At 39.1% G+C, this 27403-nt stretch overlaps 3 protein-coding genes across 5 annotated transcripts; 2 read left to right on the forward strand and 1 right to left on the reverse strand.

Moving 5' to 3' along the window:
• Positions 1-91: 91 nt before the first annotated feature.
• katna1 (katanin p60 (ATPase containing) subunit A 1) lies at positions 92-9804 on the forward strand. 2 transcript variants are annotated; one of them, XM_046372591.1, is made up of 11 exons: positions 92-252; positions 1914-2079; positions 2180-2319; positions 3487-3691; positions 3921-4036; positions 5152-5257; positions 5353-5511; positions 7090-7216; positions 7446-7580; positions 8399-8525; positions 9092-9804. In XM_046372591.1, the coding sequence occupies exons 2-11, from the start codon at positions 1918-1920 to the stop codon at positions 9288-9290; spliced, it is 1476 nt and encodes a 491-aa protein (XP_046228547.1). In that variant the 5' UTR covers positions 92-252; positions 1914-1917; the 3' UTR covers positions 9291-9804. The 2 variants fall into 2 exon arrangements, with proteins under 2 accessions (XP_046228547.1, XP_046228549.1); XM_046372593.1 differs by having other exon boundaries at positions 3508-3691.
• Positions 9805-10557: 753 nt separating this feature from the next.
• ginm1 (glycoprotein integral membrane 1) lies at positions 10558-16801 on the reverse strand. 2 transcript variants are annotated; one of them, XM_046372596.1, is made up of 8 exons: positions 16634-16801; positions 16395-16466; positions 16204-16303; positions 15646-15797; positions 14947-15106; positions 14607-14833; positions 13665-13828; positions 10558-13296 (listed from the first exon to the last, which is right to left on the reverse strand). In XM_046372596.1, the coding sequence occupies exons 1-8, from the start codon at positions 16721-16723 to the stop codon at positions 13191-13193; spliced, it is 1071 nt and encodes a 356-aa protein (XP_046228552.1). In that variant the 5' UTR covers positions 16724-16801; the 3' UTR covers positions 10558-13190. The 2 variants fall into 2 exon arrangements, with proteins under 2 accessions (XP_046228552.1, XP_046228551.1); XM_046372595.1 differs by having other exon boundaries at positions 15646-15800; positions 16634-16799.
• ppil4 (peptidylprolyl isomerase (cyclophilin)-like 4) lies at positions 16756-27127 on the forward strand. Its single transcript, XM_046372594.1, has 13 exons — positions 16756-16910; positions 17156-17223; positions 17619-17683; positions 17785-17902; positions 18174-18316; positions 18430-18526; positions 18640-18756; positions 18855-18979; positions 19106-19172; positions 21658-21769; positions 21885-21981; positions 22133-22265; positions 26637-27127. Exons 1-13 carry the CDS (start codon positions 16841-16843, stop codon positions 26838-26840), a joined length of 1416 nt encoding a protein of 471 aa, XP_046228550.1. The 5' UTR covers positions 16756-16840; the 3' UTR covers positions 26841-27127.
• Positions 27128-27403: the final 276 nt, after the last annotated feature.

The raw sequence follows: 27403 nt of genomic DNA on the forward strand, positions 1-27403 counted from the left end.
GTTCTCCTATTCGAAATTTTCTGGTGATGTATTTACCATGTATTTTAACCCATTCAATGGTGTTCTACAAATGACCTGTAGGGGGCAACAATACGTCTTTACTGGGTCTGGGCTTCTGCATATTTCACCAGAGGAAGAAGAAGTTCATTTCGGTTGGTAGTAAGATAGCCTCTCTTTGAACTGACACCGTAACTGCGGAATTTGTTGTTGTCATTAGCCACTGCGAGGATTCCGTTTATGTTCATCTGAAAAGTTGAGTATGAAAACAGTTTGAACCAGCTTTGTTTAAGAGTTCAGATTGTATTTTAGTACATTGGGATTTGTATGAATATGTCGAGTTTTGTAAAGATAATGTTTTTTATACTTTTTTCTCTGCACGAGACAGAAGAAACCAACCGCCCGGCTTCAGAGTAAAGGATGTTGATAGAAAAGTCGACTCATACAGTAAATAGTAATCTTCCCTGGCAGCCAGTGTGTAACATAAACAGAGAAGCTATTCTTGTCTTCACGCCACTATGTCGTACCTGTAGACTTTTGTGTCGCATTTTGCCACAAACATTGGACAGTTTCAGTTGGGCGAGGCTTCGGCTGATCCACTGGACAAGAAGATAACTGAGTATCGGTATCATTATCCTGCTAGTTTATATTTCACTGGATGTGGACAAATGCCTTGAAACTGTACATGTGTTTTGTAACTATTGTACAAAAACTACGTGAAGTAGTGTCCATATAACACTGCAAGTTTTTGTATGTCTTACTGTGGCTGGTTGATGTAATAGCAACACACCTTGAGAGTCAAAGGAACAACCAGAGGGCAGTGAAAGAATACAAATTAAGATTTTTTTTTAAAAATGAAACCCTTTGTTATAGTTAAATTTGAATATGTGTTATGTATTCACAAAAACGTTTGTTAATTGGTCATGGTACATTTCATCTTTTTAGAAAGGACTGGGCCATTCTGAAAAGTTTGGATTTTTGATTCATGATAGGTCATGTTTTTGTAATTGGAATCAACACAGGAAAATTGGGGTTGCACATATCTCAATATGATGCCTAAACCCAAGGTATCTACTGATACCCAGTACTGATTTGATGTCTGGTACTGAAAATTATACTGACACCAGTGTTAAGCCAGGTGGACGAGGTGACGAGGAAAAAAATATATAGTTACTATACAAACAGTAGCGGAGAAACTGGAGGAAGTCATTAAGAGTCGCATCTTTCGGTGTTTCAGGTCTTAAAACAATACTGGCATGTCTGTGTTGTCCATTGTGTACATTTAATGTCTTACTGATCGCTTTAGTCATTCCTACTGTCCATGCTGGCTCAGAGACACCTTTATAAAGTGATTTCAATGTATGTGATTAGGGACAAAGCCTCACCACATTAGCTCTACCTTGATTTTATGAGACAACATCACGCTGGTGCAGTTTTGTCAGTTTAGACTTTTTAGGGTGTTTTCACACTTGGTCCCTTTCAGCCATCCAAACGAAATCAGAACGATTAGTCAGCATTTTTTGCACATATGTGAACACAGCAAACGAACTCAGACCCCTCTGAAACGAACCAAACCTCAGCTTTACTTCACCTTCTGAGCAGAAAGAGGACATGGCCTCATCAGAGCTGAAGAGGACCAGAAAGAGAGCTGCACCTTCTTTCAAATGAACTCACAGTGTGAAAGCGAAAAGAACTGAGTCTCTTTTCTGTTGGTTCACTTTTTGGTCCTCTTTAAGGGGACTGAGTTTGCTTAGTTTAAGAAGGACTATATGTGAAAACACCCTTAGAATAAGATCCTGCTTCTCTGAGCCATCTATATAAAACATCCTCTGCTTCAACTGTGGCGAAAATCAAATGTTTGCCCATGTCTGTCCAATAAACCTTTGTGTGCTAACTTGATGTCCGTGTTTCCGCAGCACCATGAGCTTACGAGAGATCAGTGAGAACGTGAAGCTGGCCCGCGAATACGCCTTGCTGGGAAACTACAGCTCAGCCAGTGTTCTCTATAATGGATTACTAGAACAAATCAAGAAGTACGTGTACACCGTTCGGGACAGCAGTTTTCAGCAGCGGTGGCAGCAGGTAAATCTGGCATTGAAAACATATTAGATTATCATATTAGAACTTTACAGAAGGTATCGGAAAAGAGTCCTGACTTTTCTGATGTTTATCTGTGTCTTAGTTGTGGCAAGAGATAAGTGAAGAAAATCAACAAGTTCAGGACATAATGTCGACTCTGGAGAACTTCCAGCTGGACACGACACCTGCTAAACCCAGTAACCATGACGACTGTGAAATACAGCCTGTGCATATGGAACTGAGGTACTGTATTTGGTTATTTACATCCAAACTTTCTCTTTCATTCCTCAAGTAATTTTTTTTTTGTTTATTGTTATACTGTTTTTGGTGCCGTTGGTACACTGTAGATTTAGTTCAGTGTTCACCTCTGCAACGCACAAATTTGTGGTTGTAGGTTGTGGAAGTTGTTTGTCTGTGAACAATAGCCCTGATGTAGTCATATGATTGAGATTAGTAAACCCGAGTCCCCAATGTGAGCCTGTTTTGTTCCTGCTCTGCCTCTAAAAAGGCACCCAGTAAACCTTAGGCCGCATTCTTTTTCCCTACACATAAGTCTTTTTGGATCAGTGCATTTTATCAACGTTTTCTCTCAAGTGGATTTCTGAGAATATGTCTGTGATAAAAGACATTCGTAAATATTTATTTAGTTACTTATGGTGTTTTCTTTAGCTTTTGAATTAACAGTGCTTTGATATATACACAACATGCAGATTTTTGTTTCAAGTCAAGTCAAGTCAACTTTATTTGTATAGCCCATTTTTACAAGCAGTTTGTCTCAAAGGGCTTAACATAACATCAGCAACATCCTCTGCCCTTCGACCCTCACATCGACTAAGGAAAAACTCCCAGAAAAACCTTTAACAGGAAAAAATGGAAGAAACCTCAGGGTGAGCAACAGAGGAGGGATCCCTCACCCAGGACGGGCAGACGTGCAATGGATGTTGTACAGGCAGGAAAGCAATTTGCAACATGAGAAATGACATAGTAATGAAAATTATAATGAACTGCTGTAATATTCATGTATTCTTTTTTTTTATGTGATGTTGAGAATCACTATCCTATCAGTTCGATTTCGGCCCGTGGGGAGAACCACCCCGCCGATAGTCGGTACACAGAGGAATGACAGGCAGATGTCAACAATACACATTGGGTTGGTCATAGAGCCGGCTACAGTTCAACTTGAAGATCTGGATGGAGAGATACCTGCAGAAAGATACAGAGAGAGAGAGAGAGAGAAAGGGATTCTGTTAATCCAGTCTAAATCTAATTACATCACTTATTGGTACTTTGACATGAATAAACCTGTAACTAAACGTGTATAATTAGTCATATAATTGTTTGGAATGATAAAAATGCATGGTTTGAAAGACTGATGTTTGTTGTTAATAGCTGCATCTTCCCCTTTCACAGACATTCTCCTTGTCCCGTTAGGCGGCCCTCTAACCCCTATAAAGACAACAAACCCGCCAACAACCGCCTGAGCGTGGCTGTGAGAGCCCAGCAGAGGCACTCACCTCGTGGAGCCAATGGGGACAGAGGCAAACCCTCCAAGGGCAAAGAAAAGAAGGAATCAAAAGAGGTGAAGGAGGCCACTGGCAAAGCCAAAGATGATAAGGTGAACAACATGTTGTTGGTTTCAGTGCACCACCTTCACTGTCATAATATTGCACAACATCCATCCATAACATGTATTCTACAATTATTTGCATTGTTGATTAAACATGCTGTTTGTTTACCTGCAGCCATGCCTAGCCTGTCATTCAGGTTTTTTGGTCTGGGAGAAACCAGACCACATCACATCAGGGGGCAGGGAAGAGTAATAATGTGTTGTGTTTGCCTTTCAGAACAAAGCAGATGTCCAGGAGAAAGAAGTGAAAAAGTTTGATGGGACTGGATATGACAAAGACCTTGTGGAAGCTCTGGAGAGAGATATTATATCACAGAATCCAAATGTTAAATGGTGCGTGTTTGTTTTGGGTAATGGAATTGTTTCCTCTTTTAGCAGTTCTCAATTTTTTCCAGTTTTGTAGTAAGCTCAGCTTAATATATCCCAGAAGTCTCTCTAACGGATGGAGCAAGTTTCCAAAGATGGTGGATTGTTCCTTTTTATCTCTTTTTAGAAAACTAATTCATTCAGCTTTTGGAATTGTCTGTCATTATCTAACCACATAATATGAAGTTACCTTATACCAAAACAAGAAGTAGAATCATCCTGGGGAAAGACAGCCAAAACTAGCCTGCCACACAAAAACACTGACTAAAGGCTTGAAAGATGAATCATTTTGAAATTGGAATCGTGATTGGAAAGAGTAAAAGAAACAATTTTTTAGAGCCTCTGTTTCAGTTAGGCCATATTCAAGTCATTAACAATCAAGAGCTTAAAATTTAGCTAGAAAACGTCAATTTTTACTTCACGTAATTCCGTCTTGTATCATTCTGTTAGTCACTAGCTGGTCATATCATGTTATTTTCTGACACGAGCTATCAATACTCTACTTGTTGAAATGACAGCTGAAGCATACTGAACAATAACCAGAAACGTCAGTATATCATCATTATAAACTTATCTCCTTACCTGTTGGCACCTCAGCATTTCAGCCTTGTTGAAGTAAACTGTCCTGTCACTCTACAAAACAGTTTATGGCTACAGCAGTTTGAAGCTGTCTTTAATCTTTGTCAGATGGGATTCACCTGATTTGCTTATCATTCTTGCTTGCCATGACGACTGTAAATATAAAACCATTTTTGAATGCTGTAATACAATTGAAAAATGAGTTGAAAATTATTGAGAACCTTAAATATGATAAGAATTTAATGTCTTGTTAATTTAGGCTAAATTGAAGTTTATTTTATAGAAATTTAATTTAAGTTGCAATTTAAATGACGAACTAGATATTTTGTTCAAATTGTTTAGCTTTACATCGTCCAGTAGGGACCACTGTTGGACTTGTGTTTTGATTTCACTGTCCTTTCTACACATTTAATGTGTGTGCGCTGTGTATCGCGTGGGTTGGCGTGATCACCAGCCTTCCTGAGTGCTGCTAGGTGTAATCTCTGTCTCACCTGTTTCTGTAGGGACAACATTGCGGACTTGGAAGATGCAAAAAAACTCCTGAAAGAAGCAGTCGTGTTGCCGATGTGGATGCCAGCTTTCTTCAAAGGCATAAGAAGACCATGGAAGGTACTGATTTACAGAGATTTTAGTTTGATGTGTTTTGTAATATGTATTGATAATGCCAATGGAGAGAAACCTTTTTTTTTTTTTGTTAACTTCAGGGGGTGCTTATGGTGGGACCTCCAGGCACCGGGAAAACACTTTTGGCCAAAGCAGTTGCCACGGAGTGCAGAACCACTTTTTTCAACATCTCCTCGTCTACTCTCACCTCCAAGTACAGAGGAGAGTCTGAGAAGCTTGTTCGCCTTCTTTTCGAAATGGTGAGACTTTACATGTGTGATTAGTGCACATAATAACCAAGTAATGTTTTATTATGCCTCCGCCTAAGCGATAGCTGTGACCGGAGGCGTTACGGTGAGCCCTAACCCTAACGCCTTTAGGGGATTTCTTCCCTATCATTCTTCCCGTTATCATTTGGACTCCAGAATGAACTGATTAGATTTTGGTGGTTGAAGGTCACTTTGACTTCACGAAACACATTTGTAGCCATAATACACAAATGTCTAACAGGTTAAAATGAAGTGATGACATTTTATTTCCAAAAGGTCAAAGGTCAGCTTCACTGTGACATCATAATGTTTTCAGTCTGCTATTCAGCACTGTAACTCGGGTACAGAAGGGGACATTGTTACCATATTTCACATTTGGTTGCTTTGTGAGCTATTGACACTAATCTTGTGTGTCCACCTTGAAAGTGTGCTGATTGCGTTAGGTCTTCTGTGCTGCTGGGTTGAACATGTGTGTGAAGCGTACATGTTTTTGAATTTGTAGTTTCTTTGTAAGAACATTCATAATTGAAGCCTTATAGTCAGGCTCACTGGTTATGACGATACAGAGCATCAGGTGATTGTTGATGCACCATGTGACGAAGTCCTCTGTCAGTCACTACATGCTGTATATTATGTAAGTCTGGACAGACTGAACTGCAACTTGGTGTATGGAAGCATATGACCACAATAATAGTGATAATTATACTTTTTATCTAAGATTCCCAAATGTTTTGGATATAGTTGGTATTCAGTTAGGGTTCGTGGGCAAGCTCTACAGAATGTGGAAACGATGCTCACAAACTGTATATTTCATTGTATTAGCTTTAAACTATCATCATTCATCTCGAGTATTAAGTAGGCTTATGCCAGTTGTTGACTGGATTGTACTGTATATCAGCAATTGAAGGGGTGGTTGGCAGTTGGTTTTTCAAACGCCAGTGTGACTAGCTTACTATCAGAACTAAAATGTTATAAAAAAATAATCTTGGGAAGTTGTACCCTACTGTGGATTGAGAGATGTTTGTGTTGGAGCAACATGTCCACCTGCTGAGTCCTGTTAATCAGCACGAGTGAATTTTGAATCCTTAAATACAAACCAGTTTGTCATGTCTTTTCCTGTTTTATGTTCCAAAATGCAAGTTAATTTTTTTTGTTAGTGTTTCTAACATTTCTGTTTAGAATGTGGTGGTTTATGTTTGTTATTGTCAGTTTGTGTTGTTTATAGTTTTAACCATTAGTGAAAAAGGTTGACATCACTTAGACCAAGCTGAAATTTTATACCCATTTCTACAGCCATTTTGATCTTTTATCTGTGATCACAGATTTCTGGATCATGATTAGTATACAGTACGTTTCCTCCTTTGAAAGAGAAAAATTCTGACTGTGAGCTTGCATCATAAGCTTGCATTATCTCACTGGCAAGTTTTATTTAGATTTAATATTGTTTGTGTAAGTAAATAGGAGCTGATAAATGTACTGTATCTTACAGATCTTCTTCAGAATTACACAAAAGAGTAAGTAGGTTAAAGTTTCCCTTGGACTCAAGACATTGTATGTGCTCTTGTGCAGGCACGTTTTTACGCTCCCACAACAATCTTCATTGATGAAATTGACTCCATGTGCAGCCGCAGAGGGACTTCAGAGGAACACGAGGCCAGCCGGAGAGTCAAGGCAGAGCTGCTGGTGCAGATGGATGGTATAATGTTGCTTGTGCATTGACAATAACACAACCAAGTCTTACATTTGCTGTTAGAAATATTTTCAGTTGAACCATTTTATCAGTCTAAATTTGTTTTAAACAATCCAGCATTTTTTTTTTCTTTCCAGCATTCTAAAAATGCTAAAATAAACTGTTTTAACTGCAAAGAAGAAGCACAAGTTGAATTTTTTTAGAGGCTTCTTCCATCATTGTGTCATTTGTGTAGGTGTCGGTGGAGCATCAGAAAACGATGACCCATCCAAGATGGTGATGGTGCTGGCTGCCACCAACTTCCCATGGGACATCGATGAGGCTCTGAGAAGGCGGCTGGAGAAGAGGATCTACATCCCTCTGCCTTCAAGTACATTCATTTTTTTTGTTGCTTTAAAGTGTAGTCTCCATCAGTCTCGTGAAATTGAGAGTTATCAGCTGACCAATGCTACTGCCATCTAATTTGACCTGTAAGCTTCTACTCTTCTCCAACTACAAGGGCTCAGAGAGACTTTGTATTAATCGCAGCCATATGTGGGTTGTACTGGTTTAACTCGCTGCTGTTAGGCCCCCATTGGCCACACAGCCCACATTCCTGGCATTCTGTACCCTGTCACCTTCAAGTACAGTGCACACAGCAGACCTGTATGCTACTTCATTATGCTTTGTTGTGGGCACCAGAAAACAACCAGTATTTATGCTGGAATTCTATCTGGGTCTAGGTTTGTTGTAAGTCAGTTTCCATTTCCAGCTTATCTCATTTGGCACTGGATGAGAGGCTGGGTACTCCCTGGACAGGTGGGCAGTCAGTCACTGGACTGACATACATATATGATATATATATAGAGACAATGAGACATGTTTTTGTACTGGGGCAGGAAACCAGTGAATGTAGATAAAGATGGATGAGATGAGAGCTCCCCAAAAGTAAAGTCAAAACATCTTGATCACCACCTGGTGGCTGCAATGCAAGCCATAAGGCCCATGTCAACAGACTTTGACCAAATTAAAATCTCAAAGTACACATCAAATACTTTTTACCAGTTATATTTTCTGTCATTGTACATACTTCTTACCACCCTCTTGTATGTTCTAGTGTTTCTTTAGTGCAGAAAACCAAGTAATGCACTGTATGTAGGTGGTAACTACAGTGGACTGTGATTAGAAAAATGAGCTTTATGTCTGCAGCCAAAGGACGAGTGGAGCTGCTAAGGATCAACCTGAAGGAGCTGGAGCTGGCCAGCGACGTGGACTTGGACAAGATTGCAGAGCAGCTGGAGGGTTACTCAGGAGCTGACATTACCAACGTGTGCAGGTCAGCCACCTTTGCTGTTTTCCATCCTTCAGACCACTGCTTTACATTAGTGTCTAATCGAAGGAAATACACATAACATATACTTGCACCATCCCTGGTGCATGTTATACCACTTTCTCTCTCTGTGCTTCCTGTCTGTATCATTCACTGTCAAATAAAGGCAATATGCCATATAAAAAATACAGTAAGGTACTGAATATTCATTTTGCTGCTGTCCATCACCACTGTAGTTTTTTGGAAATTGGCTGCTTTTGGGTTGAATAAACTTCCAATTTTTTTAATTTAAGTCCCTAATTAAAATTATGTGCTATCTCCTCACATTATCTGTATATAATATATTTTTGTGCATGCTTTCTATGAAGAACTCATGTTTTTTAAAAGTTTCATTCTTTGATTCCAGTCAAAATGGGTTATGGTGGGGTTTTTTTCTGTTTTGCAGGCAGTAAATTCACTTAAGATTTCAGAGGAACACAATATTAGTCGAGGTTGAAAGTATTCACGTAATTCATTGGTGGTCCATTCACCTGTGTTGAAATTTCTGCTGAAACTGTTGTATGGTTCTTAAGGGACGCCTCTCTGATGGCCATGAGGCGAAGAATTGAGGGCCTCACACCAGAGGAGATCCGCAACATTTCCCGGGACGAGATGCACATGCCCACCACCATGGAGGACTTTGAGTCGGCTCTGAAGAAGGTGTCGAAATCTGTGTCTGCTGCTGACTTGGAGAAGTATGAAAAGTGGATTGAAGAGTTTGGGTCCTGCTGAAAAACACCAACATCCAGCAGCTGTCTTTGACTTTTTATGCTACTACAGTCAGGCGTATTTGTAGGCTGAGCTTTAGTGTTGGCTGTGTGTGGGTGGGTGTCAGGTTTTTCTGAATCGTTCAGGTGATGCGGAAATGAAATTTGTTTCTCATCCGTTTGTACATTATGTTAATGTTATGAAGACGACTTCATCTGAAAAGGTGACACATTACGACATTTTTTACATGTTTTGATGATCCTAAGAGAGAATCAGCTGTAGCTGTTAGAAAAACTGACAAATCTGAGGGACTCGATGGTTCTAGCAACACACTGACACTAGAGTTCATTTCCAGAGATGCTTCTTTGTCCTCTAAAGTGTCATAATGTCAGTCAAATTTTCCTTCTTTGTTTGTTTTTGTTTTATTTTTAAAGCACTTGATTTTATTTGGAACCATGAGGTTCTCTCACATTTTGAAGATGTAAATTCTGAACTTAAACGCTAACATCTTTCTATAAATAAAGTTAATGATAATAAACATCAGCGTTTTCCATTTAAGGTTAGTTATTAAGCAGTTTGTCATATTTGTTGATGAGACATCATGTTAGATACAGATTTCTAGCTTGTTGGTATTTATTATAATTGTCTCTTGTGACTATGTTGTTGATCTTGTAAACATGCGTTTATGACTAAAGTCATGAACTTTATAGCAGATGAGAACAAAAAAAAAATAACGTTAAAAGTAACGAAAATCAATAACGTTTGAATTACTTGATTTTCCCCTAAACATGTATATTTTTCTTCATTAACAACAAGATCACTCGGAGCTATAAGTTGTAATATTCAGTAGTTTTTAGATTGAAGCCTAAGAGCATAGAGGTGCAGATATTGAGTCCAAAACAGTTGTGAGCACAAAATTCTGATGTCCTTTACAAGCCAGTTTGAAATGTGCTGTCTCAGTTTTCTCCTTCTGACCTGGCACATGCCGAATATTTGAAAATGTGAGATGGAACTTAGAACTTTTTGTCCAACATTCTAACACCCACATTAGTGTTCTATGCATCATACCTGCATTCAAAACCCATACAAAAATGTTTTACTTCCAGGTTGGACAAAAAAAAGAATTTGAAAATCAGCACTTGAATTAGATTCTGCATGTGAACTACTGTATGTCATGTGTCCGTGTGTCACATCGTTCACTGTTTGTGTTTACTCCAGATATCTGAAGACAAGGACGCGTTTGACGTTCTCTGTCTGCCTGTACAACCTCAATATTCAGAAAAAAAACAAGTTTGTTGGTCATATGGAAAGCATTTAATCAGCATTTTAGACCCAAATACACAGTCCAGCTGCAAGTCATACATTCTTTTTTGCACACAAAGTCTCAAAATAGTAATGCTTGAGTCTACTCCTATTTAAACAGAAGAGCAAATTAAAATAATTTAGTTTATTCAGCAATACGTCTGAATCGATGCCTTACAGGCTAATTTAGGGTCATCTACAGCACGCTGTTGTACTGACTTTGGGAATTTGAGTCTGATTCAAATACAGACTGAGCTTATTTTAGCTATCATGCAGCTTCCAAGTTTTAATGTGTAACCTGCTGATAGAATAGCAAACTGCATTCACTAGCTAGACTACACATGCAACTTTTTGCTATCGCAGTACGTCATGCATTCTGCAGGTTAACTGAAGCCCAGGAAGACACCACCTCAGCCGCTCTGAGATACACAAGCTGATGACTTTAGGGTGTTTTTAAAGCATAATGATTATAAATAAAAACATAAAATTGAAACACTTGCACTTTTTGAGTTTTGGATTAATTAAACCTTGTTGTCTTGGTCCATCACACACAGCCCAGTGAAGCATCTGGAGTAATACTCAGGAGGTATGTCATCAAACTCTGGCCCATAAGTCATGATGAGATGAGCATAAAAGAAAATGGGTAAAAAAAAAAAAAAAAAAGAAAAGAAGCATCCATGCAGGTTCAAGCCCAGCTAAATTTTCACTCGGAAAAACAAAACTTTAAGTGCAGATTCTTCTCCTTTCATTTACTTCTGGAATTGATGGTCTTGCCTTGTGCACACACTGTTTTACAATGGTACGGTCATAGCAGTAGTTTGACAATCTGAATGACCTCACTTACACGCTTCATTATTAGTAGCAGCAAACCACATACAAAATCAGTCAAAGAAATTACATTAAAATCCCCCTTTTCCTGATTGAGTCCCACAAATAGTCACTGAGGCACTGTGAAGAAAGACAATCAACGTGAGCCTCAGCAGTGGGCAGCAGGCCTGAAAGGGTGGTGTTCTTACATTAGTGACATTCAGAATCTAGAAGAGGTGTGGGAGAAAAACAGTGGTCATTCGTTTTTCAGACAAGATTCAGTATTAGCTTGCTTCACTGGATCAACAGATACATATGTAACAGCTGAAGTATTCGCCTTCACTTCACTTAAAGTAAGTAAAGACGGGCAGGAGACCGATGTTTGCCTCATGCCTCACTTGAGTGTATCTGCTGCCTTTCTTTACCATTAGTTTTCAGCAGTGGGGTACAATTCTGGGGGAAAAAAGTGTGAGAAAACAGTGTGATCTGTACAGGACGACTACATACAGGAAGTCTTTTTAGTGTACATAAAGAGTAAATCAGTGGATGCAACCTGGAAAATGCTCAGTTTGTTAATATTTATTTGGTGAACCTACAGTACTCATACCTGCCTTCCCGAAACCTCTGTTGTGTTGTTAGGTTTTGGTGACAAAATACAGCTTACAGAAGACAAAAAAACAGAACTGCAGTATCTCATCTCATGGTTCATTTAGCAGCTGTTCTGAAGCTTTCAATAATATCACACGATCACTCCATCAGGAAATGGAGTTTCCTTAGTTGTAGATGTTCAAAGTGCCTTTTTTTTCGAAGCACTTTGAAGAAGTCACAGCCAACATGGCTTAAAGGAATATTTTGACCTTTCATTAAAGATGCTCATTTCCTTTCTTGCACAGAGCTGGATGAAAGAATAAAGCAATGCCTTACTGGAGTCTCTGCTGGTTGCCTGGCAACCTTATGGGAAGACACTCTAGGATGTCACTGTGCACAGCCAAGAAATCTGGAATCTGGATGGTTTCTCCACTTTGATTTTTGTGCTGATTAAACAATAAGATATAACCCCTTGTTTTCCCCTCTTTTCACACTTTATGCTAAGCTCAGCCAAAAACGAATTTTTGAACTAAAGCTGGGCTTCAAGTTCGTCAAGTTCAAAGTTTTCGACCGTATCACAAAGAACAGCTACTAAATGGAATTGTTTTGGTTGCGAATGAACGCTGAAACTAAAACACAGCTCCATAGGGATCTATATGTATTTTCTTCTGGCATTACATTTTAAAACAATAATGGCAATTAATTTCAGAATCAGAATCAATTTGGCGAAATCAGGAAATTTGGAAGAATAAGCCATGTTGTTATGGCATGTTTTGGAAGTAGATAAGTTTAAGTGCTCATTTAGGTCATTTGTGGTTAAAAGTAACTTGTTACTTAGCTAAGTTACCTAAAAAGGCTAACCAGTCACAGAAGCAGAATTTGGTTTTCTTTGCAAATGACCTGTTTGCACGGATGCTGGTAAACACACGGTGGGCTTAGCAGTCTCGGTGCCTTAACAACTCAGCACTATGAAACACTCATTTTGATCATGTGACTAAATTTGAGTGTTTGTGGACCAGCATAAAGCCAACAAATTGAGTTTAGTCAATCTGATGGTTCTGTTCCTTAGCTAATGGTAAGCTGAAGTGAAAAAAACAGTGATTCACAAAACTGAATAGAAACTAGTGACAAAACCAGGCCATGCTGAAAACTTAACAGGGTAACCAAGGTTAAAGAACAAATAAGTACAAACTGGGGAAAAACTGAGCTCGTAAAGTCAACCCTCATTCAAGGTTTCTTCTCTTCTTCTTCTGCTTCTATTTCTATGTCCTCCAGCAGAGTGTGCTTCTCCTCCTCTGGCATTAGAGTGACAGGGTTTAGGTGAAAAATGTGCCTGTAAAAAAAGAGAAAAGGTTAGCAGTTAATCAGCTAAAGGAGGCCAGCTGGGGCCTGTCTCACAACTACGAGACATAAGATAAGCGCTTGCACTGGGAACGGGAACAATAAAAGCCATCATCTTACACTGATTCACCATGGTAACGGGTAAATAAAGAGCTAGAAAAATGAAAAGCATACCAATGTGGAGCGTGACATTTATCAATCAATAAGTTAAGACCATTACATTTTATTCGGCGCAGTCAGGTTCACACATAACAAAGTAAACCCACTTTCTTAAACAGGGGCATTATTAGTAACAAGAACACCTTCTGCATAATCCAGCAGATTATCTGTTCACTCACAAACCCCATGAAACAAACTCACTTGTGTTCACAAGTTGGAAAGAAGATGTCCAAAATCTTGACGATGACCGCTGATCCGACAACGCCGATCACCACCACCCACATAACCAGGAAGAAAAGAGGCAGTGACTCAGAGCTGAAGCGCCTCAGACGCTCTCGCACTTCCTCCACCCACTGGCACATGGCCTGAGGACAAGAGGGACATGGAGACATGAGCATGACATGAGATGTGGGAAGGTGTGCACACAGGAAGGCAGGAAAAGAAAGCAGAATGACAGAGATCTTCTGGGAGATCACCCATCATAAACTGCCTGAATAGCAAAAGTAATGTGGAAAATGTCACTGGTATTCATGTGTCATGTTCATTGGCTAGAGCCAAAGGATGTCTGTCAGAGTGTGGCATGCAGTAAAACCGTTTTAGAAATCCAAAGATAAGTACGTGTATATATTCATCTCTAAAAAGTCATTTTACTGGTGTCTAGGAAGCTGCATCCTTGAATTGTCTGTAAATGGCAAACTCATCATCAATTTCACCATAGACAAGCAACGCAATGCAAGAATAATCCCAAAGTATCTCCAAAATTGTAGAGTTTGTGCTTTCTGACATCCATGATAGTTCATACAGTTTCACAGCATCAGTAGCAACTAGGGAGAAGTTTTATGGGCACTACTGTGAGCTATGACATAGACAATGTGCAACTGAGGCATATCAAAAAATTCTAACCTGTTTTGGTCCTACAATGAAGCTCAAGTATCAGTACTACCAGTGCTGGAGCATACATATTGGATGCTGACAGAAAACCATACAAGTGCATCCCAATGTATAAACTGACTTTCCGTTTCCTGTTTGTGACCCAGAACAGCCTGACTGGGAATCCAAGCTCTCCTGCTGAAATGGTTCGCCGCCTTTAACGCAGTACACATTGCATGTCATCAACTGCATCTAGCATCACACTTGGCTTACAGAGTAAGATGATATAAATTCTTTGGGCGGAGTTTCCATCTGAATCTGATCCGGCTGCCCCTGCTCTCTGTCTTCAAACTCATCATCGTATCTGACATCATAGAGCACATCAGGGTCCATACGCAGGGGAGTCTCTGGGAGCTTTCCCGGGGCTGCAGTCTCTTCCTGGGTGGTGTCTGTGTGCTTCAGGGGGTACTGGCTGGTGGTCTGTGAGAATAGCTGTTCATCTGATTTCAAACATGGGGAAAAAATTAAGAATACATAGCAAATTGCTCTGTTATAGAATAATAACTAAAAACTAATAATAACTAGGATCGGAAAAGGCCCCACGTTTTGATACCTTTTCTAGGATTTGGTGCATCTGTGACAACAACATCATTCTCTCTGGGAATCCTGAAGATCTCGCTGTGTCCAATAGGGTAGATGTTGGTAAACTGAGCCAGCTTCTGAAAATCTGGGCTCATCAGTATTTTCACCTCACACATGTCAGGCTGTTGGACCTAAATGACACAAGTGCAGATGATATGAAGATATATCCAAATACTACTATTCCATATGGTGTTTCACACAATGAGCTAAGGTTGTCAAAAGTATGCTGATTATTTTTCAATACCACGTGTTTAAAACAATACGATATCTGTCTGCTTGATTTTTTTTTTTTTTTTTTTTTTAAAAACACACAGACACACATTAACTGGACTTTCAGTAAGCCACGGTTTTCCATAAACTATACAAAAAACAATATTCCATGTACCAACTGGATACAGAGAGGAATTAGTATTATTCTTACAAATGCTTTAATATTATTGGTCAGAGTTGAAAGTTTTGAGGTATTCCCCAAAAAGGTGAGGGTTCTGTGGGTGTATATTCTCTCCAATTATCATGGTCAAAGTTTCCTAAGGGGAAACAAGATAGCTGCAGCTTCAAAAATATGCATACGGTAAAATGTCACTACTTTTTATTTAACATCTGTTACAGACTTGGCAATGAGTGACTCACAGAATTAAAATTTGATAGTAAGACCCAGAAGATTCCAAACCTCTTTGCCCTCCATCTCGATCACTTCACTGAACACTTGCAGAGCCACCACCTCCTCTGAGTCACTGTATAGTCGGTTCTGGCTCACCATCACACGGGTGACAATGGACACCAAGTCCCCAGATTCAAAGCCACTGCTTCCATTGATGTGGTCTACTGGAAAAACAACAATTCGGCATACTTACAAGTTTACAATGGTTCTCAAGTTATGTTTTAACTTTTGGAAACACAATGAGCTAAGGAGTCCATCAATTCAACAGCAGTAAGTTTGTCAATGATCATTTTCATTAAGAATTAAACATACATACAACTCTTGCTGTCATTATTGATACTGCTATTGAGTGTTTTAAGCAACAGCATGTTATGAAGATAGGAAATGACCCCACCCAATTTTTGTGATAAAAATATTAAAGATTAATAAAGAGTGATTCATTTTTAACAGGAAAAGAATGCATTTTCATCAGGTTTCATTAGTACTTTCTTCTGGTTGTTTTTATTATAGTTTGGTGCTTGAATTTATCGTAACATCAAACATTCAAGTGATATGAGAAAAACTCACAGAGAAGTGCTTGGCAGTTGAATCTGGTGACCCCTGATAGCTCTACTGGGATGTCATTGACCAGCACCTGCTCTTCACCCACCGATATGTTTAAATTTATCTGAAAGAACAATTAACGACGGCAAGGATCAGCTGACCCATCTTTGTATCCTCGCTATATAAGTTGGCTTATATTGTTGCTAACGTTATACCTGCAAGTTGTTGGAATCCTGCAACTGTGTATCAGCCAATGTCCCTGTCGTCACGTTAATCAGGATGTTTTCCTGTAGAGATCAATAATTAACAGGAAAACAAATAGCCGTGAGCACAATATCTGCCAGTTTCGGTAATGTTATTTCTGATTAAAGCAGGACGATGAGTAAGCGAACGCTTTGTTAATATCACCATCAGGTTAGCAAATACTGCTGACATTTGTCGCTTTTGGTCTTACCGTGTTTAGTTGCCTAGGTGGTGACTCTGTGCATGTTACTGAGGCAAAGAGAAGAAACAAAACACAAATTATTGTCCCTGTTGTTTCCATTTTGAGTTGGCTTATCTTACCAGTAGCAAGATAGCTAAAACAAAAACATTGAGAAAGACGAGTGCTTTGCGCACGCGCGTGAAATCCACTACTTCTCGCGAGATCAGGAACGTCAGCATGGCGGTGCTCCTTGAAACGACGCTCGGCGATATTGTAATTGATTTGTTTACAGAAGAACGTCCTAAAAGTAAGAATATAAAGCCATTTCCATTTAACAGTAGATAATTATTTGAGTTGGTTGGTAGTTGAGTAAGCTATTGACGAGCTGGTTTGCATTATAAGCGGGTGCTAGCTGAAGCTGTTAGCTTGCCTGCGTCCTGTTCGTTTGTTTAATTAGTATTAGTCAACGTCAACAACAAATATACGGTACGCTGTGTTATGAAGGACGTAGTAAACTGCTGTCGGTTACCTCTGTGCCCTTTTCTTTTGCAGCTTGCCTAAACTTTCTGAAATTATGCAAGATAAAGTATTACAACTACTGCCTCATCCACAATGTCCAGGTAAAGCTAATTCTCTTGCAAACTTTTGTTTGCTTTTCGAATTGATTTATGAATCAATCTCAGATATGATGACAGGGTGCACTCTGTTGTCGGTGGGTTCCCACAGGAGTTAAAGTGCTGTATGCATACAGGATATTTCTCATACCTGCATGAGTGTGTGTGTGTGTGTGTATGTATCTGTATTGTTGAGCTCTTGAGACCAGTTTTATCATTGGAATAAGAATTTCACAATCTTATTCACAATCAAAAAAAGATTAACCACAGTGATCATGTGCACAGATGATGCCAAGCCAAACAAAGTTTCGTTTATCTGGACGTTGCACATACTTAAGAATGAAAGTGTGCTCTGCTTGACTATCACTGTAACTATATGTCTGTCTCACATGTTTCTTCAGAGAGATTTCATAGTACAGACCGGAGATCCCACAGGGACAGGGCGTGGTGGAGAATCTGTATATTGGTCAGTCATCTTTGTCACAGCTGCTGACTTTTGATTTGGCACTGCAAATTGAATACTATGACAAAGTTTTCCTATTTTTTATGGTTTTTTTGTATTTTTAGCAAACTCTATGGGGACCAGGCCCACTTTTTCGATGCAGAGAAAGCACCACGCATCAAACACAGGAAGAAGGGGACAGTATCCATGGTGAACAATGGAAATGATCAGCATGGTTCTCAGGTGAATAAGTTGTATGTACACACTGAATTTGCCCTGAGTTGCAGATGGCTTCCAGAGCAGAAACAACAGAAATGAGGTATTCTAACTTGAATATCAATATTAATTAAGGATATAATTTGAATGTATAAATCAGCTGATTAGTTGACTCGTTATAGCAAGTGTACAGAGCTTTTACGTTTTTAACATAAACCATATCTGATACAGAATCAGATGTCCCCCTCTGGATGTGTTACATGATGTGCTTGATCTGTTATGTCATACTTGTCTTCAGTTCCTTATTACCACAGGTGAGAACTTGGACTACCTAGATGGGGTCCATACTGTGTTTGGGGAAGTGACAGAAGGCATGGACGTCTTGGCCAAAATCAATGAGAGCTTTGTGGACAAGGATTTTGTTCCATTTCAGGATATCAGGTGAGCTAAGACAACGTAGCGTACGTAGTATATTGTGTGTCCAGGAATGCATTTAATACGCACTTCTGAGCGTAAAATGTTACAATCATGAGCTGAAAATATTTTTGCTATAGGATAAACCACACAGTTATCCTGGATGACCCTTTTGATGACCCTCCTGACTTGCCAGTGCCTGATAGATCACCTGAGCCCACCAAAGAGCAGCTAGATGTGAGTGCCGCCTCCCTTTTTTCTGGTCAAATAAACATGAACAACGTATAGTATCTGTAAAAACAATGTATATTATCTAAGTAACTACTGCTGTTTGTGCCACGGGTGCGCAGAGTGGCCGAATTGGAGCAGATGAGGCGATCGACGATACAGAGGGGAAAGGAGCTGAGGAGTTGGAGGAGAGGTTGAATGAGAAAGAAGCCAAGACTCGGGCCATCCTGCTGGAGATGGTGAGGAGAAGAAGTAATCTGTTGTTGGAGTTCATTTGATATATATTCAAGATGTGGTCTGAGGCACATCTCCACTCTTCTGTCATACATTTCTCTAGGTGGGTGACCTCCCTGATGCGGATGTGAAGCCTCCAGAGAACGTGTTGTTTGTGTGCAAACTGAACCCAGTGACTACAGACGAGGACCTGGAAATCATCTTTTCTCGTTTCGGGTCCATAAAAAGGTGAACTCTAAGTTGCCAGTTTGTATTCTAGATCTTTAGAATTGATTTGTGGAGATTGTGTATTAACTTACATTTACTTAAGTGTGTATTATTAAAAAATGTTCATGTTGCTCTTGTTCTTTGTAGCTGTGAGATCATCAGAGACTGGAAAACTGGAGATTCCCTCTGTTATGCTTTTATTGAGTTTGAAAAGGTGAGAATCTTGTATTTCGATATGAACTGTAATATCTAAGTACACATAATGTGCCTTGACATTGCACTTATGTGTTCGAAGTATGTGGGCCTCATTCAGATTCTTTTTGAGAGTGAGGTGAGAAGATCAATATTAAACGCATTACTGTGCGTTTACTACTGACCTGGAGTCAGATCATTTTAGCCAAGCTTAGCATAAGGAAATGAGCAGGTGGATATCCTGGTTCTGTCCAAAGTGAAAAAATGCATCCATGTGCTGTTTTAATCTTGTCAAATAAAAGCCATGCACATTGAGACACTGAACTGTTTCCCCCTGCTTTTCAATCTTTATGCTAAGTTAGCCCAGCTCCAAACACACACACACACATACACATACACACACATACACATACATGCTCTCATGCAAGACAGATAGATGACGGTCTCCTTATCTTTATCTCTGGGAAAAAGGAAGCATATTTCATAAACTGTTGAACTAACACTTAACTGTACAATGAGGGTAGCTTGACAAGACACTAATAAACTATCGCATTAGGTGTTTTTTTTATTATTATCATTGTCATTGTCATTTTTGTCAATATATAGATATTTGGAACATGACATTGTAACGCAGTTTTCAACATTTAACATTCAGATGTTCTTTAGTCTTCAGTAAGTACAGTATATATCTAGTGAAAGTGACAGATGGAACATGGAAATCCCCCCTGCAGGATGTGAATAATGGAAGTCATAAACTGAACTCTCTTGCTCGATCTCATTATGACGTGTTGATAATTATCACATGGGCTGCTGGAGTCATTATGATAGAGAAGTATGATTATAGAGATGTGGAAGTTATGAATATAATATATAATATAAATTTACTATAAACCTGCTACACTGTTGGCTAGCTGTCCATCATGGAGATAAAATTAGTGTTTCTTCAAGGACAACTTCCCTTTGCTGGATGACTTTACACCTTTATCAGTAAATGAGGGACACCATATGCACTGTTAGTCTTATAAGTGGCTTGAACTCGTGGTGAATCTTTAGCAGACCATGTCATTTGGGGAGGTTCACGTTTTGTCACTGACTTTCAGCCCTCTGCTGTTTGTGAGTTTCAGTGATGGACTGTGAATAAAAAAACAAACAAATAACCCCTGAAATGGAGCACAACAATAACATTATGAATGATGGGTGGATATTTAAACCATTAGAGGGCGCTGGAGAGTTTGTTGGATCTCAAATGTTTTTACTCAGAGTTAAACCATCTAGCAATATAAATTTTTTTATCAAATATAATGACATGTCCTTGGAAATGAACCCAAAAAGGTCTCATTTTGAATATCAAAGATCAATGGCAACCAAGGTTGTTGTTTATTTTTCCATAACGTATTTCATTCAAACACTCGTGTTGCAGAACGATGCCTACATGTATTTTCAGCCAATCATGTAACCCCACTAGCCCAGTGACCTGAATAAATGTTGGCACGATACATTTCTGCTAGCCAGATATGTTTTTAAACTTTTTGACAGTTTTCAGTTTTATGTTGTGTTAACGGCCTCCAAAACTAACACATCGGTGCTGTACAGTGTCAACATTTTATTCCGGTGACTGGCCTACTTCTGAAACTCTGTTTGCATACTTGGCACACGGTGTCAGACTAGACACTAAACACTGCTGTGGTCATCAGCATGTTGAAATTGTGTCTGGTTGAAGCTGTGGTTTGGCACTTCACATCAAATATCTCCTTTTGTAAACAGACAGCGGAGGCCTTGCGTGTTGTTAAATATCTGATAGCAGATACAAAGTGACAGACGTGTTTGGAAATGGTTCATTCTGACATGCTCTGTTGTCTGTGTCATTGAGTTGTAGAAGAACTTTGTATTTGGCTTGCTTTCTTTCAAACTGTTCTTTGATTTCCTGCTGTGTGAATGTTGAGTGTAGGGAGATAAAGGAAGAAGTTTGTCTCTAGCAAGTTTTGAGTGTTGTTTTTTTGTAGTTGAAATTTCATGTGTACTGTCTTTCTACTTTGTGCTTAAGCACAAAGAACATGTAGACATTGCAGATTAGTTAATTGAACCATTTGTAAATTCTCAGACAACATATCATTTTTTAAAGAAGAAACTCAAGTGTTCTTTGGTTTCAGGATCACCAGTGCAATGATTTTATTCTTTTCATGTTTCTATATATGGAACATAACTGTTGGTTCGACATCACTTTAGAGATTTTGGTTTTTTTTGTAGAATTAACATTTATTGAGAGAATTTGCAGAGTAATTGATAATGGAAATAATTGTCAACTGGAGCTATTTGCAACCAGGTGGAAGATATGTTTTACATTTTAAATCTGAACTGATCTGATTTCTCTCTCTACTCTTTCAGAGTAACCTCTTTTATCACAAGTTATTCCATTTGTTGCTGACTTTATTACATTATCTGTTTCTACAGGAACTTGACATTTACTTCTCACAGCTTCTTGTTTTATATGCTTTCTGTCTCCACAGCAAGAAGACTGTGAAAAGGCCTACTTCAAAATGGACAACGTGCTCATTGATGATCGTCGCATTCACGTAGACTTCAGCCAGTCGGTGGCAAAGATCAAATGGAAAGGGAAAGGTACTGCAGTAATGCAGTGTAAACCTGGTTTCTGTAATGAGTGCAACTGTTCTCTGCACTGTTTCCCTGTGTTTCATAAGCAGCAATCCTGTTCGTGGCCTTGTCTGTTTCCTAGGTGGAAAGTATACTAAAGATGACTTTAAAGCCTACGAGAAGGACATGGAGAACCGATCCAAACTGGCTCTCAAGGATCAAGCGAAGCCTAAACAAGAGTATCCTTATGTGTCAATAGGACTTTGTGTCATAAAAGTCATTCTGCAGTCTTTAACTGTACTGCCTCTTCTGGAGTGGGCATTTCACCTTTTTTTTTTTTGCTTAAATTTTCAAACCTTCACCTCGAGATTTCCATAACTTTCCACAAAGTTCAAAGTATGACCTGTTAATTGAGGAGGAAGAGGATGCAACAAGCCATCAACACTCTGAGAAGAAACACAAGGAGAAGAGGCACCATCATCATTCTGATGATGAGGACAGCAGGAAGGCCAAAAAGCACAAGGTATCTTTACTCTCATCACACCTCTCAATTGCCTTAAGCCAATTCTAACACTGTTACACTCTCCCAATGAGAACAATATAGGTAGAGTAGGGTTGAAGTTAAAGGGAAACTGGTATAGAATCACATTTGTTTTCTAAATCTGTATGTAGGAATGCAAGTAAAGTATGCATGCAATGCAAATGACCTACATTTTCCCTGTGGAAATATTAGTAAACAGACACTATGAACATGCTCAAATCGGCATGATGCCACAACGTGCTCATTATTAAAAATCTTACTACGCCAGTTCCATGGTGTGATTTGTGTTTTCTTGCAGCTGTTAAAGTATTAAGTAACATTTATAGAATAATTATGGGCTGAACCTGAACCTGAATTTCCAGTAAAATTGTTAAGTCATTTATTGGATTAATTCACCTGCTCGTTTATCAGAGAGTTGCAGTTATTATTACGGTGATAGTAAGAAGGTGGTACACACACACACACCAGAGCCTTCTTCCAAGAAGCAGGTTTAGTCATTTATCTGGATTATTATTCATGAGTGCCCCTTCATCAGGAACTGGGACCGAAAAGAAGCCATTTCCAATAACTCAATGAGCCAGATTCTTTTAACAGGCTCCAGCATGCACATGTTCACACACACACACACACACACACACAAGGTCTCCACTGTGCTGTCTCTCAAGTGTATTTACTCAGACAAAGACAAGGAAATGACTATTGTTTTTTTCTCTTTGGGATCACGCTATGTGGTGTTCTAACGATGCCCTTGAAGTCTTCATTTTCAATATCAGAGAGAGTTCAAATATCAATTTGGTATTATTTTTATTTTTTAACACTTAAGCAGCTTGTACAATGTCAGAGTGTGTACACAGACAGCAGGACAGCTGAACAAGCACATGTTGGAAGGGGCCTTTATTCTGCCTTTACCAAAAAAAAAAAACAAAAACCCAAACCCCAACCCTGCTGCCTATATGTTAGCCAGCTAGGTAAGTAGCTTACATTGGTTCCTGGTAGTAGTAATTGTGCAATGTGATATTATTGTGAAGCATATGTGGAGATTTTTATTAAGTGATTATGTCATTCATTGTTAATAATTTCCACAACTTCAAAAAAACTCATCTGGAGCCCTCACACAGTGGCACCAGTGCCAAGTTTAGGCGCTACAGCATCACCTTATTTTTATAAGTCGCTGCTGGTGACACTGGCAGTTTAATTTGGCCTATCTTTCACAGTTCTGGGTTATTTGTATTTATCTAGCCACAGTCCAGATTGACCAAAGGGAGCAGTGTGAATTTTTGCTGGGCCTCATGCCTTCTTGACTTAAAGAGGACTTATAGAACTTTTTCAACAGCAAACTAGATTTTAAAATTATCACTGAGACAGATTGTGAGAACTGAAATAGCTTTTATCTGTCTCCAGTTTTAGACTAATTGTCTGCCAAAAAATAAGCTGAATCAATCTAGATACTCCTCTTACATGTAAAAACCCTTAACATGGAGTTTAATTTGACAGCTGATATATTTGAGAAGAGCTCCTGTCCTCTGTTGCTTTTTTGTCAGTGGTTAGCTCAATGCTACTTCTCACTGTACAAGCAAGGAGTTACCTGGCTGGCAGGCCGGTTGGGTTGTAATCTTATCTAGGCTGTTTACATTGACCTTTGTTATTTTGAGTTTCCTTGTTGTCATTAAAAATCAACCTGTAGTGCCTTGCAGATGGAAAACAACCTGTTACATAAGTAATAAAAGAAGTTGAGCTTGCAAATACACATCTGATAAAAGCATTTCAGTGACACATAGGACGCGTGACTCTCTGAAAGGACTTCATTTCTTCTATCACAATACTACTAGATACTAGAATATTAGAAGTTTCCATTGATAAATTGATAATAAATTAATAAATGAAACAAGAGCTGTGGATATATTGCTGAGCCTCATGGACTTTGTCACTATGTGCATGCCTATTGAAAGCTGAAATCGGCAGCAGGACTACTGCACTGTGTGGTCAACACAGCTTTGCCAGTGCCACAGTGATGATACCAGCAGTCAGTTTAGCAATTTTAGGATGGACAGATGAACATCAGGGACAACCATGGAAATAAGTAGTGTTTCCCCTTTGCAATGTCTTAGAGGTTTGTACTTTATTAATACTGCATTTGGATGAAACTAAACCAAGCCAAGCCAAGCCAAGCCAGTCCCAGCTTGGCATGCTTCATACTTCTTGCCTTACCAATATTTATTCTGTAATTTCAATGTATATAACAGTCCTTTATCTCTGCTGCCTCGTGCAAAACACTTGTTGGAAAATGAGGTTTTTACATTCTGTAGACACAAGGATTCAAGGAGCTTTATTGTCATTTCACAAATGTAGAAACATGAGGTGGAACGACATTAGTTTCCCTGGTCCCGGTATAAGCCCAATAACCAATACAGCTACTATAAATATAAAACAGCACTATATAAATATAAAAACTGCCAGAATAAAAAAATATAATCATTGTCAGGGATGACAACAATATTTACAGCAGTATCGTGCAAATGAAAACAGTAGTGCAGTAGTTCTTGTGCAAGATGGCTGCATTGTGCTAGCGCGAGAAGCCACTGCACTACTGTGCGCCGCCATCTTGATTACACCTAACTTGATTAGAGCTGGTTTTAGCGAACTGCAGCGTACTTGCTGTTTTACCTTGTGTTTAATGTCAGAACTTGTTATCCCTTATTTCCCTTATTAAATCCTATAAGGCAGGTCAGGTATGCTTTGTAAAAGCTGAATATGCTGTAAAATGAGCGTGACTGCTGACAGTCAGCAGTCACCAACACTTCCAAGGCTGATTTCTAGCGTGCATTGTAATGAGCATACCAGTAATACTAATTAAGTACTGTATGAATTCAGAAACTTAACCAGTCAAGCAACTACTTGATACTCATTAAGTGTTCCTTGTGACCTCTTTTTCCTCTGCCATGTGTTTGTGCAGTCAGAACTGATGCCTATATCCAAATAGTTACAATGATGAAGTGCTTTCGTCAGATGCGGCAGATCTTTATTCCTGTAAGGCACATGTTGTCAGTAAGGGACTAAGCAGGGACAAATCCCTGCTGACAGCTCACACAAATCAGGAGGTTAATAAGTAAATATCAAACAATACACACAGTGAACGATAATCCTGTCCTGTTCAATCAGGATGTCGGGGCAAATATTTAGACTCATTTAGGCGCAAATCTAACAAAAGTGTTTGGGATTCAAATGAAAATTGAATAGTGTGGATATAGCCGGAGTCTGTAAGTGTGTTTCCACCCACCTACGTCTAATAAAACCTGAGTCCAAACACCAGGGGAAAAAAGTCATTAGGTTTAGCTGAGGTGGAAAAGTTGCAGAATGCAATGTAAGCCTGTCACTGAAGCTTCTATTCTGCCGAAGAGAGGGAAAATGGCAGCAGATGAAAACATCGAATCTGTGTGGTGAGATGAGTGGACCTTCCTCACATTATTCATGCAGCAAACAGAAATGTCTGATTTCCATAATGTTTTCTACATTATTTTCATTCCTGGTTCAGTAGATTCAGACTGAAGAGGTAAATGCCATCTTCTCTTTATCTTACTGTGCAGACTTCTAATAGAGAGCAATGGAAACACATATCATTTCAGTTAGTTTTGCTAATTTTCTATTTGCTATTTGATTTTGCTAGATTTGGATTGGATTTAAAGCTAATAATTAATTTTGTCATTTACATCTCTGCTTTTTCTGCTGTGACATTTCAAAACATTTTCAGCAAGAAAATGTTAGAGAGAAACAGATAGAAGTGACGAGTAGAAGGGGTGGGATTGTTTAAAAATGAATAACGTTGTTTAGTCAATAGTTATACCGAGAAGTGCACCATGAGGTTTCCACTCAAGCTTCTCCAGGAAGTAACAGGTTTTCTTGGAAGTGCAGAACCTTTCAGAGTTTTTACATTTTTTTATAATAGCTTATAGTCACAAGATACTTTTTCATAGTAATTCTTTTTTAATTCTGCTTAATTTCACTTAAATATCAAAAAGTTTTTTTTAATAATATCTCATGAAGTGATATTATAGGACACTTAAATATTACATAGCAGGTCAGTTATAAGAGGGATTAAAAAAAAAAACATTTTTTAAAAATATGGGTCATGATTGAGCTTCTATACAAAGTAGATTTTAAAAGATGAGTGGTAGCAGTGACCTGTTCACAGCCGTGGCTTTGCTTTTGATTATACAGTGTTAAACCTGCTTAGATCCAGAACAGAGGAACCAGCTTACAGTTGTGAGCTTTACTTGCCTTTCTTAAAAGATATATATTTGTCATAAACAGTATTTACTCTGCCTCACACTCTCATGTCTTCTTTGACATTTTCAGGACAGCGTGGACAGCCGGCGAGACAGGAAGATGGGGCGCCAGCGGTCTCGATCCCGCTCTCGATCCCGCTCCAGAGACAAGCACAGCAAGTCCCGTGACAAACATGGGAAAGAGAGCCGTGACAAAGGCCACAGCCACAAGGACAGGAGCCACAGCCACTCCTCCACCAAGTCCAAGGATAAAGACCGGAGCAGATACAGATGAGGGAGAGCGGGGCCTGAAAGGTGCTTCACCTTTTCTTTCAGTGAGAATCTTTCTGTGACAGGAGAGTGGAGCCGCAGAGAGGTCATGAACTGTATTCAGCATGATTTAAATGGAATCTTCATATTTACCCTTAACTACTGGCTTCCTTTAACATCACTTCACTTTTGACTATTAGGGGGAAAAAAAAGCAACAGATGATCATCAGGTCCTTGTCTCATTGTCTTGAAAAACACAAATGTTTGAGAAATGTTTTTTACATGTATATTAAACTTAAAAATTCCACAGAACATGACAGTTGTCTTTTATCTGTTATTTATGTCTTTTGAATTGCATGACTTCCACCTTTTATTTACTTCCTCTGCACCTCCTCCTCCTCCTTTCGCACACTTCCCAGTTTTGTGCATGAATAATAGCTCAACTTTGACCGGGTTTTTCTTTACATTCATTAAATATGATCATGGAACATTGCAGGGTGGAGTGCGTCCCCACACCACTGAGGGAATTCACTGGTGTCTCCCTCCCTCCACCCACCTCAGAGGACTGTGGTGAAAACAATACCTCAG

This window comes from Scatophagus argus, chromosome 19, assembly GCF_020382885.2.
Source record: "Scatophagus argus isolate fScaArg1 chromosome 19, fScaArg1.pri, whole genome shotgun sequence".
Lineage (NCBI taxonomy): Eukaryota > Metazoa > Chordata > Actinopteri > Scatophagidae > Scatophagus > Scatophagus argus.

Excerpts from the sequence above, each read along its gene's own strand:
- ppil4 (XM_046372594.1), top strand. The coding sequence starts at position 16,841 with ATGGCGGTGCTCCTTGAAACGACGCTCGGCGATATTGTAATTGATTTG. Across the intron at positions 17,224-17,618 it reads GCCTCATCCACAATGTCCAG|AGAGATTTCATAGTACAGAC; the intron begins GTAAAGCTAATT and ends ATGTTTCTTCAG. Across the intron at positions 21,982-22,132 it reads CAAGCGAAGCCTAAACAAGA|TTCAAAGTATGACCTGTTAA; the intron begins GTATCCTTATGT and ends CTTTCCACAAAG.
- ginm1 (XM_046372595.1), bottom strand. The coding sequence starts at position 16,723 with ATGGAAACAACAGGGACAATAATTTGTGTTTTGTTTCTTCTCTTTGCC. Across the intron at positions 15,801-16,203 it reads CAACTGCCAAGCACTTCTCT|TAGACCACATCAATGGAAGC; the intron begins GTGAGTTTTTCT and ends TTGTTTTTCCAG. Across the intron at positions 13,297-13,664 it reads TTTCCAACTTGTGAACACAA|GCACATTTTTCACCTAAACC; the intron begins GTGAGTTTGTTT and ends CTTTTTTTACAG.
- katna1 (XM_046372591.1), top strand. The coding sequence starts at position 1,918 with ATGAGCTTACGAGAGATCAGTGAGAACGTGAAGCTGGCCCGCGAATAC. Across the intron at positions 3,692-3,920 it reads GCAAAGCCAAAGATGATAAG|AACAAAGCAGATGTCCAGGA; the intron begins GTGAACAACATG and ends TTTGCCTTTCAG. Across the intron at positions 7,217-7,445 it reads GCTGCTGGTGCAGATGGATG|GTGTCGGTGGAGCATCAGAA; the intron begins GTATAATGTTGC and ends TCATTTGTGTAG.